The sequence below is a fragment of the Caloenas nicobarica genome, chromosome 6 (genome assembly GCF_036013445.1).
Source record: "Caloenas nicobarica isolate bCalNic1 chromosome 6, bCalNic1.hap1, whole genome shotgun sequence".
In the NCBI taxonomy this organism is placed as follows: domain Eukaryota; kingdom Metazoa; phylum Chordata; class Aves; order Columbiformes; family Columbidae; genus Caloenas; species Caloenas nicobarica.
This window is the reverse complement of record NC_088250.1, coordinates 3,584,701-3,597,131: the sequence shown is the minus strand read 5'-3', so window position 1 is coordinate 3,597,131 and position 12,431 is coordinate 3,584,701. Positions and strand designations below refer to the sequence as shown.

The window sequence follows — 12,431 nt, the reverse complement described above, 5'->3', positions numbered from 1 at the left end:
ACCAGAAGCCTTATCCTGCAGATTGCTTCATGCCAAGGTATGTGAAGTCCTCGCGGGGCTACTTAGAAATGGAATGGCTTGGAGGGCAGGAATCAAGTGCTCTGTGCGGGCTGCACTCATCAAACATTTTGGCTCCAGCTGTAATCGCCTCTTTGCCACAGGAATATCACCAAATAATTGGGGGTCAGGGACGAAACATGAAAAGAGCCAACATTAGACATATCTGCATCTGACAAATTAAGAACGAAAAGGAACAATGGTCCTATTTTGTCTTCGCAGATTTGCAACAACAGGACAATTTGAATTTGTTTTCCCTAGCAATATAATCGGAGATTGCTTCAGTGATTTATCTTTCTTGGTCTAAATTTTCTTGTCTGTCTTCCAAACTTGAGTGCATTTAAATGCCTTTTGGAGAGTGCATTTCCTTTTTTTTTTGCTATGTCGAGATTCCTGGACTAATGAATAAGGAATTTAAATAACCCCCTTTTCCTGAATCGTAAACAAACTCATTGCTGACAAAGCAGTAAGACTGAATTTTGACATTATGCTGCAGGTCACCAGTGAAATGAGTTCAATATGAAGCCAATGCTCTGGTAGACTTCGAAAACAGAAAACTGGGGATTTTCCGTGGGGAAGAGAGATTGTTATAATTCTAACAAAGTAAATACAAAGACGTATCTTCTATAGATTGAAGATTTCATAGCTGGTGTTCCTTTAGTACTAAGTGCACAGACAGGAGTATCACAGAGAAGCTCAGGACTTCTGCTACTCATGTTTTGGCTCATCAACTTTTACAGAAGATATGAGTTGTTTGTGAGGATGAAGTTGTCAGAAAAGTAAAGGCTAGGTAGCGTTATTGAGTTGAGGACAAAGCCTCTTTCCTCTGTTGAAACATTTTCCCCTCAGTCATTTGGAAACACTTAGCTCCTGTTAAGCTTTGGAAGTGAGGTACTGTAACCAATCCTTACCCTGGCAAGAAGGGCAAAGTCCATCCTCAAAATGCAGAAAAAAACCTAAAATGGTTCGATATCACAGACAACTGTTGGATCCTAATCTTGGCACAAATACCAGGATTAAGTTAAGGGTCACCTGGAAGACTCTTGCAAATTTCTGGGATAATCAGACTCATTAGAATAGAAGATAGAATAGAAACTGTGTGCTTGACTACCAGCCATTTCCTACAGCTCATTTTCTACGCAGAGTTACTGTGAGTCATGTTAAATAAATCAATCATGAGAGTCCTGCACTGCCAGTCAGATTTATCCCACAATTAAAGGCTTGGCACAGGGGCGAGAAAACTTCATAGGAGAGGTATGTAACCACAGAGCAGCTGCAACTGTGGGGCATCTGGGTATTCGGGAGCAGAGAAATCTGTTGTTGGCAACATGACTCACGTCTCCTAGGAAGCACCATTAATACTTCAGGTTTACCACTCTGAAATGCAAAGCAGCTTCTACTAATAGTTAATTGAACTTAGGGAAAATAACTTTAAAGAACCATATACTTTGTAATAAATTTTTCTTCATTTATCACCACATGAGGTATGAGTGTAACGACATTAAACTAGCATCACGACTGTAGAAATTGAAGGTTCAAGGAAGGTACAAACATCATGAGACTTATGAGAAAAATCATATGAACAGCAATAACTATGTCTGAGTTGCCCCACTTTCTAATTTATACAATAATAAATCATTAATTACTAAAATGTTTTCATTTGTAAGGATTTCACTACCCATTACTTTAAGACTTATACCTCTTTACTGAGAGGAAAAGCAATGCAAGGGCAAACTCTCACTTAAAAACTTGAAAAAGGAAAAGGAGGAGCAAATAGGAAACAATTAACTCTGGGTATTCCTCCACCTCCTCGTCCTCCTCTCCTCCACCCTGGCCTGTCTTTGTACACCCAGCCAAATGAGCGGTTTGATGTGATTTATCCTTGCACCATCTCTGATGAAACAATACTGTTTGCACACAGCCCTTCTGCATTCAAAACACAGATTTGTAAATCGAGAATTGACGTCATTTTAAGTTGACTTTGTTCTTAATTAACTCGTTCTTTTCCATTAAGAGGAGACTCTTCTGTAAAGCTGGATATAATGGGAACAGGACATGTCAGCCCCATTTCCAGGTCACTCTTCACCTCAGTGTCCTGACTGATGAAATGCAACAGCCTGACATCTGATGAGACAGTCTATCTGGGTCGACCTCTGTCTCGCGTATAATTTTAAATTCTTCCCTTTCATTTTTAAATGTGAGTGGAGGTTGTAGCTGTGAAAGGAACGGCTGGTCGGGCTGTGGAAGACAAGCCTGGTTCCTGCATCCCCGCCCTGCTCTGTCAATACAGTGCAATCTCATCCTGCACCAGCCCTGTCAGTCCAGTTCTGAGCTTCTTCTCACACAGCTCGGTGATATTATTTAGATGAACAAGTCCACACTTGGCTCTCAGCTGTCAACGCTTTTTATTTTAAGACTTCACTCAGTCCTTATTAACATTAAGCACTTCAGGGTGAACTTCAAACAAACAACAGGATTTAGGGGTTTTCAAGACAGATTAATTTTATCTAATCTTGTATGAAATGTTTCTATTACAACTGAGCTCTTTTAAAGACTCACACAGCATGGCAATAATGTGCACTGCAGCATTGCAAGAGCGGTGTGCTGCAGCTTCCTAAATATCAAGGAATAAAATCGTGAATGTATTCACAAATACATTCATGAAATGTATAAAACAAAAATATTAGTGCCTAATGCAGCGGGCTTTAAGATCTGACGAAGTGGGCACAAATCGAGAGACTGAAGAGGCAGACAGTACGTTGTTCTAGTTTCACTTGCAAGAAAATCTAACCACATCTTGCTTTGCAATGCACATCTCACAACCTGTATAAAACATGTTAGACTTTCATCAGACACAGACTGAGCATTTCCTGAAGTGCCTTTGAAACATCAGGAATATTTGTGTTTATTTGACCACTAGTGACAGCCTAGTTGCTTTAGTTGCTTTTATTTGTGAGACAGGCCCTGGCCTGGAGCAGCAGTGAACACCTCCCGCAGCACAGGGGATATAATGGCAGCACTGACAGAACAGAATTATGTCCAACCTGAGAAAGCAGTTTGTTTTTTCTTTGCTTTCCCAGCAACGTTCCGGAACACACACCAACTATTGTGAAAATGCACATGAATACATGCATTACTTCTGCAAAGGCAGGATATGTTACATTTCACAATGCCTACAATGACATCTTGAACAGCTGTATGTTCTAGGCTTATGTATGGGGCATTTCCTGAGCACAAGCCTTCCTCTTTTCACTCCAGACCACAAGGCTTGGTCAAACAGCAGCTGCAAGACACACTGAATTCTGAGATCACATTTACTTCCCTGTTCTACTCACCCTTCTTCACCAACAAACGTGACATAGAGTTTATTTCTCTGCAGATCTTTTCTTGAGTAGCCCATGATCTGGTTAAAGGCATCTTCTAGCAAGTGGTCTCTCCTGATGATTAATCTGAAGGGCAAAATAATTTTGAAACAGCAGCTCGTGAACATGAGGCACAGTTGGAAACATCTATTTACACGGCAAGGTAACAGGATGACTTCACTGAGATACAAGTTTCTGCCAGATAATTGGATCCAGATCAGGCAGGTTCTGTCTGTTCATCTACCTCCTTCAAAGATCTACTTTAGATTTCAGTAAAACGTCTCTCATACAGAGAAGCGTAGTTTTATTTTTTCTACCCTGCTTCTTCCCTTATCTAAAGGCTTCAATGGGAAGGGTCTCGATGTGAGCAATTTCATTAAGTTTTAAATCCTTTTGTAAGGCTGGGCCTCTAAATCAGTCTTACCGTAAGCAAGAATCTAACCTCTTAACAAGGAAAAAGATAAAACCAGTGGTAAAGGCACTGAACGGTAACTCCAGAATCACACATCCCTACATTATCCCCAGTGTAAGTGTGACGTGACAAAAAGTCTAGAAGGAATGGCAATTGTTTGCCCCAAACCAGGCCGAAGCATCGCATGTGAAAACATAACGTACTTTCTAAAAAAAGACTGTGAAAGTGAGAAAGTGTCACAAAGATCTAAAAATAACAGGTGAAAGAATCCTCCTTACTTAAACACTTTATATTCTGCCAAAAAAACCTTTGTCTAATTAGTTTCCTGAAACTTAGCTTGCTGTATATTCAAAAATCCTACCTCCCTATTCTAAGAGAATAAACGATTAAAAAAGTTCTAGTGCCTCATGGCTACTATGAGAGTATCAAACTATGAAAGTTTGATAGCTGGCACAAGATACGGTAATTTACAAAATTAGGAAAGTGCCTTGTGATGACCCTTAACATGTAAACACATGATTACCAAATAAATTAAGGAGGGAAGACCTCACGCCAAGCACTCTAGCACTCAGAGCGCTGAAGTAAAAATATAAACAACTTTTTAAGGCAATGCTTAGAATTTAATAACATTTAATTTTATGAGTCCTTTTTACTAAAGAGGACTGTGATACTGATACAGGCAATGTTGTACAAAAGATAAGCACGTCTAGTTTTTCCAGTGGAAAAAGATATAACAAAACGTAACTGTTTCTATCACAGCAATTCCTATGATGGAAGAATTCACATGCCTCCTGTTCTGTATGCCTCTTCCCAAAGTGCTTTTTGGTACTGTATTGGTAATATTGTTTGTATGAAAATATAGTTGGAGGAAACACAGAGAAGAAGTGCTCAGAACTCGCTGTATCCCCTGCTATGAATCACATGCTGGCACTAAGTATTTTATGGCAGGCTGTATATTTCCTGAAGTACAAGGGTAACCATAACATCTGCATTCCTTCTAGTAGGAAGAAGATTGTAGACATACAAGGCAGGGCAAGCTGCCTGAGAAACAACTCTGGTTTCATGAGATTCTTCAACATACTTCAATTTCCCTGGGCCTTGTCCATATCCTTTAGTCTCCAACTTCCTGTAAAAGTTCCTCAGCTTGGCTTCAAAATCTCTTTTGTAAGGAGCTGGAGCTCGGGCATTGGCACGCTGGGTACCTGCGGGAAGCAACAAGCAAAGAATGAGCCGTGGTGACATGAACTGATTAATGTCCCATCCTCTATTGAGAAGACTCCTTAGCAGCAAAAGGAGTAAGTGTTCAGCTTAGTCACCTTTATAAAGAGTAAAAGCTGCATAACTTCAAATGTGCTCCGCATCCAAGATGTTTTGGTTGCTCATTTCCAATAGTATCATCTTTCTAAAGTAAGTCTTAAAAGAGCAAATCCAGGTCAATTCAAAAGATGGAATAAAATAACCCAGCACAATCAACTGGAAAGACTTAACTTTTGTTTGTCAAGTACACTTTACATCTAACCTTTACGACAGCTCATGTAATAAATGTTCTGCTCTGTTCTGGTTTTAATATTAGCAGGAAAAACCACAACTCAGAAATGAAGCCTAAACAGACTGTATTCTGCTGTGTCCCTGTTGAACACGTCAAGCTGAAGGAGGAAGACTTTTGGAAATTCCTTAGTAGAAGTTTTTCCTTGGGGAAGTACAAGGAAGAAAAATATTGGAAAAATGAAAAGTCTACCAAATCTAACTTTGTGAAACTTTTCACTTGTGACTGCAGGAACATACGTGCTGGTGACGGTCATCTTATTTTTGAAAAACTGTTTTTGAGGGTCGGTTTCTTAAAAGTAGAGATGAGATCTGTATGCCAAAAAAATGTCATACCCCCACATCTGCATGTACAAGTCTAGTATATACAAATGATGTGTTTAGTCTGATCTGTTCTGAATATTACAACCATTAGAACGTCCACTGCCTCCCTAGATAAATTAACTCAATTGATTTGGTTGCAAGACAGTGTGCCAAAGAGGCAGTTAATGCTAGCCCTGTAACGTTCATCTCCTCTTCCCTAGTTTTCCCGACATGAAATTCCTCCCGTGCATGGCTGTGTAGACATCCCCCACAAAAACTCAGGGGACATGTACAATTTCTCAAGCCCTAAAGCATACATAGGTTGACAACTACTTATTTGCAACTGGTGGTCATCTAACCGGCCTGTCACTCACTGGAAACGCAAATGAGTGCTTTAGAAGCACGTACATGTAGATTTCTGTCTTTTAAGTGACAACCAGTACCTTACACAAGTTTTCTTTTGACTCCCTGTACAAGATCAGGCCAATACAGAAACATTTATTGCTGCTATGGGTGAAGGCATGGGAAGGTAACGTTTGAGGTTATGAAAGAAAGAGGACGTGTATCCGTTCAGGCTGTGGGCAGCTTGCTCGGCCACAAAGCACACAGGGCTGGGGGAAAACACGATGAGCAACATCCTGCGGAAGCGGCTGCTGGAAGAAGCTGCAGAGTCGATCTCTCTGCAGAGATCAGAGAGAGAATGAGAGGTCTTCTCAAGACCTGTCTGACCAGAAAGGCACTTGCCACTTGTTCTAGGCTTAGAGTGATGTGCAGGAGGAATAGAAAGTGTCAGGAAATCCAGGGAGCTCCAATGGAAACGTGCAGGACCACTCTGGAAAAACAAATCGCGGTCCCTGATTACTGTACGGTGGGTATCCTCTTTTACTGAGAGCACCAAGGGCTTCTCGGCTGAATTCTCTAGAAAACTGACAGGAACTTGAAACTGTAAACAGCCTTTTAATTATCGGCCTTTTCCCCCACTTTGTTTATTTTGCTTTGGGCCAAAGTAGGTACAAAAATGTAGTCACCAAAAAAACGCAGCTAAAGCATACTTTAATCTTAACCCCCGAAGGAAGTTCTTGCTGAGAGATACCACAGAACATAAATCTGGTAACACATGACTTCACGGTTCAGAAATCAGCAGTACAGGATTCTGTCGGCACATGACAAGTTCTCATTGCAAATCAGATGCATGCGCCAAGAAATTCCTGGGCAATTATAGTGATTACTTCTGCCTTGGGAACAAAAGATGTTAATGGAAGAGCTAAAAAACGCCAGTGATGTGATAATCATATTTGATTTTCAAAGAGGTTATATTCTAAAACAGATATAAAGAGCAGCTTCATGACTATTATCTGCCCCAAAAGAGAAAGTACAACCGATTGTGACTGATGTGAACAAAGGATCCTTAACGCACACCCTCGTGCACTGAAGCACAGCCAGTTTAGCTGACAAAAAACCACAGAGCCTCCACAGAAACCATGAGCTATTTGCAATTTCTCATCAAAAGAGTCATTTGTACACCAACACAAACATGCATACTTGCAGACTGACAGAGAGATTCAATGGTCTCTATATTTTCTATGAAATGGAATAGAGGGTACAATTTTAAGGAGAACAGGACTAAAACCATCCCTGTCCATCCTTTACTGTGTGCTACTTCTTCGAGGAACAGATGAGAATATCACATGTTAAAGACTGAACGCGTTTTGAAATAACTTTGTTGGAGTGAAGCCCTGCCCAGCGTGCTTTGGTGCATGCACTAGTAATGAAGAAATTGTAACTCCAAAAGCCAAAATTGTGTTTCCTCAAAGATTGCCAGGTTTGCAGTTGAAAATAAAATGCATACATGCAGATTTCATTCTTCCTTTCTTTTCAAAGGGAAACAATTATATCCAAAGCATACATGTATCAAAAATATCAATGCATGCGAGTATTATATTTGCTGTTTTGCAGAATGTCGTAAGATCATTAAGATCTTCATACGGTTTCTTTGAATACCTCCTACAGAAGTCCTGCGTCCAGCAGCAGGAAAAGCTACCACTCAGGACATGTTTATGAACGGTTTTAATCTGGTTTCTTGAAAAGGCAGAGCTTTTTATGATTGTGGACTGGGAAATGCCCATAGTAATCACCGTACTTTTTCTGATAAAATTTTCTTATTGTCTGAAACTACCTAGAGTTGCTTACATCCCAAATATTCCCTATTTCTCTATACTTTTGTTCTCAAATTTGTAGAAATCCCCTTAGGCCACTTCCAATTTACTGCAGTGATTTTATTTTATTTACCTATTATCTTCTTGAGAAAACTAAGAATGGTGACACCTATAAACTTCAAATTGCTGTACTTACCCTTCAGAGGTCAAATGCAACTTGTCATATTGGAAATAGTATAATTCTGATCTGCAGCTTAGTTAATATGAGAAATTTCAATTTCATTCCGTTCTGATATGCGTATTTCCAGACAGCCGCAAAATGCTATTTTTGGACTCATGTTAAAGGGACAACAAGGTGGTTTTACATAAAATTGGCACTCGTTGCCCCACAGCCCCATTAACACTGGCGTTTTAATGTACAGTTACTAGATCTCATAGTTTTAATTCTCTAGGCAGCAGGATCTTGGCATGAGCAGTCACTTGGTTGTTTCTCATCACTGAAAAACAAGTTTGCATGTTTTACAAGTCAGAACAAAATCACAGCCTCTGAAGTTGTAATCCACCAATCTTTTCTTCCGGCAAAACTTTTTGTGAGCCCAAGGCAAAGGCTCAAGTTTGACAATCAAATGCAATCACATTAGTCGACTTTGCTCAAAAATAGGACTAAATCTTTTGTTGGTGGTGGAGCAACAGAACTTGCATCTTCAGGAAGGTGGAAAGTCATGACATGCAGCCTAATGTAAACTGAACTAGCTCTACTGCAGTATCTTACAGATACCATTGTAATGAAAGTACTGCAGCAATAAGCTCACTGACCACCCGGAAGATGCTCCGGCTCATTTAACTTTACCCATCTAAAAGCTGGGAACTGCAACGGGGAATAGGTTACAGCTTCCCAACAGCAGTATCTTGGCTTTAGTCTGCCACGAATTTCAATTTTGACAGCCAACAAAAAATGAGAGTCAAAATGTTTTTTTCTATTGTTTTTATTCTCTGACTTTAGGGAAGGCAGAAGGAGTGAGCTATACTGAGTTTACTGATCTGGAACTGGTCCTTACCCAGTAGGAGCAATGGTTTTGCTGTGCCCAAGCAACTTACCCGGGGAGTTCTGTGGCGAAGACACCGGTGAGCCCCTCGGCGACTGGCAATAACTAGGATGAAGTAAGGCATGTGGCGGCACGTACGACATGATCTCCTCCTCAAACAAGCTGGTCAAAAGGAGCAAATAACACATTTATTTGAATAAATGGCATTTTTCACTTTCTAGGAACAAATCTTTAGTTTCTAGTCTGCTGTCTCTACTATGCACACTTAGAGTGCTACAAAATATTTTATTGCCATGCCCTCAACCAGACCTCGAAAGTTACTAGACAACAGTAATTACTACTTTTGTGGGACATCACTATACATAATGTGGTATTTGTTTTCAAGGTTAAAATATATTTAATCAGCCTTTAATTTTTTTAATTTTTTTAAAAATGAAACCAACCAAAAAACCCCCCTATTGTGTTCTCATTACAAAGGGGTCAATAACCTTAGTCACACTTTCCTGGAAAAAAGATCTGCAATACTGCACGAAGACCAGGAACAGACACAAACATTCTAAGCCTCCAGGATTAAGAATCACATCAGAACTTGTTGGGTTTATTGAATAATAAGCTCGTGGGCACAAAAAGTTATTTCCTTATTTTATCTTTACTACTAACACTGTTGCTGAAATGGGTATCACCACATTGCGTCTGCTTAGGTTGCGTTATTTCATGCCTCATCTATTATTGCTACACAACTTTTCAGAGAAAAACAATAAACATTTTGCAGCCCAATCACTGTATCTGTGTACATAGAGTCTGCATAGATGGTAAAATTTCAGTCAACAGAAGCAAATCCAAAAAGAGACAGAATATCTAAATATCAGAATGTATCCAATATCAAATGGCAAATTTCAACAGTGCAAAAAAGGCAATTCCTTTTGCACCAACTTAACAGAAACTGAACATGATGAAAATAAAAAAATCTGAGCCTTGAGTCGTAGCTGTCCCAGCTGCAGGTCCAAGGACTGAAGGGGAAATGATGAGGTCCCCAAATCAGCACAGTCCCCACCTAACGGCCCCTCAGCAGCGGCCCCAGCGCGGTCCAGAGGTGCACGGGAAGCAGCTGTGCCCACCTGAGCAACATGACCAGGTCTGCATCGCTGGATAAACGCACCAACCCAGGTGTTCCCTCTGTCCGGATGAACTGGATCTTCTCCCTGGGGAAGCAAAAAAAAGCTTCCAACATCTCTTTTGCAAATAAGGCACTGATACACACCACAGTAACAAGAAAAGTACAGGGTACATCATAAAAACCTCCAGGCATTACAGAAACCATTTTTTTCCCTGCCACACCATGTCCTTGTGAGCAGCAAAATATTACAACCAAAAACCTAATTTATTTTGAGGAACGATCCTCCTGTTGCCCTCATCTCTTCAATGTGCAGGCTGCTTCAGGTAGTAGAGTGATCCAAATTTCAAAACATCAGTCCTTCAAGTTCAGGCTCATTGAACTATGCAAAAACCTGCAGCTACTCCTTTCTTAAATTTTGGAGAAACACTAAAAATTCTGATCAATACAAGACTACCTCCAAGGTCATTAGGTCAGGACCTAGTAAGAAGACAAGGACAAAACCATTTGTGCCATAGTGCCTCACTGTCCCAGCTGGACATGTACTCATCTGCCGTGCCATCCAGCTGGCCTGGCACATTTTGAAGACATCAACAAATCTCTTATGCCACTAGTTCCAAACATTTTATTGTAGGTACCTTTATCTGGTAATAACACATTACCTCTGTTCTTATAAATCTTATTTCACAGTTATATAAAAATAAAGAACTACTTCCCACAGCTTTATGAGTAAGTTTGAATAGGCCACAAGGCTACAATCTGCTAGGTTCCACTGCTAGTATTAATGAAAGAAACAAATTCTAATTACCATTTTGTATTGAAATGGAATAGCGGACTTCACCAATTTTATTACCTGAGCGAATGATTCCTAGTAAGATCTGGTTGACGCTCTTGTAGAATTTCAAATATATTGGGCTGGCGCAAAAACGCAACAATCTTGTCATTGTAAGCTGAAAACATCAACAAAAGTATAATGCTGAAACAAGAAGACAGGACTGCATTCCTTCTGAGTTTCAAACAATAACAACGGCAAGACTTCATCTTCACAGTTTTAAGTTCAGCAATATTACGTTAATAATTTTTCATGTAAGGCCATCAATTCTACTATCATTCGGGGAACATGCTTCTTGATTACGAACCAAACCTGACTGCGACATGTTCTTCCCACTGTTAGCAGTTCTACTTTTGTTAGCTATTTCTATTATATTTTATCACTCACACTCTGAGCTGAGGTAGAATATTCATTGCTAGACTAAAACTACAGGGACCTTGGTTTTCAGTGCACTGAAATCTATTCTCAATATTAGTCATCAGAAACACCCATATCAAATCCTCACTGATTGTTGAGCCTGGAGTGGGTGCACACCATGTCCATGGCAAGGGGAAGGATTTAAATCAGCAGAGATTTTCAAGTAAACATGCTACAGTACAAAGAGCCACGCACAGTCCATTGGATGAATTTATCTTGATTTAGCATGACGTGACAGCTGTTAGATTCGATAAGCTAAATTATCTTCTTGGTGGCACAGAAGTCAGTAACTTTGCGTGTAAGTAACTGAGAACAGGCGTTAAGCTAGCGACTAATTCCAGGCTGATTAACACTTTCTGGAACCTTGCCAAAATAGATGCTCAGAGGTTGTACAAAAATCACTGGGAATACACAGACTCCAGTTAGGACACAACTTGGCTCACTGGCTTCAATTCCTCCTGTCACCACATAGAGCGAGCAAGGAAGGCAGAAGTTTTACATTATTTGGTTCTGCACAGACATTTTTTAGTATTATTCCTGCAGGCTGTCACTGAACAATTGGGAAATGCTGATGAAGTAATCATAACAAACGATAACTTCCACCCATCCCAAACAAATGAAAATCTCAGGAGTGCGCATGGACACAACACCCTCAGTCATGGAGAACTTCTCTGAGAAGAGGCCACACGTGGACGTACCCACTGGAACCACATCCTGGTACTGAGCTCTGCTGACTGTGTTAAACGTGCTGGATGGTCTTGGCAAAACTGGCGGTCCCGAATGGCGGGAGTCCTCCCCGACCTGAAAACGCACAAGGAACCACAATGAGTGTCTCTATTCCAGCAGATGTATAAAAATGAGAACTCATAGGGCTTAAAACTGGGCATGGACGTCAACGCTTCGCTTGATCCCCGTCCCCAGTGACCACAGCTGTGCTGTGTGACAGTAAACTGTGCCTATTCACATGGAGAATCAAAACTGATTGAAAGTTTATTGCTGTTTCCAAGTGACAGTCCCCTTCTGAAAAGGGACTAAAAAAACTCAAACTGGCATTCCTTCTGAGGGCCTTTCGTACTTCATGGGCATCTTTATCCATATCAAAGGTTCTGAAAATCAAATTCTGCTCCTCCATTAGCACCTCTGTTACTTCTGTGCATGAATGGAGTTGCCCTAAATTTGAACTGGAA

The 12,431-nt window shown here is 40.4% G+C and overlaps 1 protein-coding gene across 2 annotated transcripts in view; it reads right to left on the bottom strand.

The window, feature by feature from the left end:
- Positions 1–12,431, bottom strand: part of HECW2 (HECT, C2 and WW domain containing E3 ubiquitin protein ligase 2) — a 114,315-nt gene that overhangs the window by 18,529 nt on the left and 83,355 nt on the right. For both annotated transcript variants that reach the window (XM_065637257.1, XM_065637258.1), the window contains exons 16-21: positions 11,943–12,045; positions 10,849–10,945; positions 10,000–10,083; positions 8,934–9,043; positions 4,913–5,033; positions 3,393–3,506 (exon numbers count right to left, since the gene is read on the bottom strand). In XM_065637257.1, the coding sequence (XP_065493329.1) occupies positions 3,393–3,506; positions 4,913–5,033; positions 8,934–9,043; positions 10,000–10,083; positions 10,849–10,945; positions 11,943–12,045 (629 nt within the window). The remainder of the gene's footprint in view (positions 1–3,392; positions 3,507–4,912; positions 5,034–8,933; positions 9,044–9,999; positions 10,084–10,848; positions 10,946–11,942; positions 12,046–12,431) is intronic.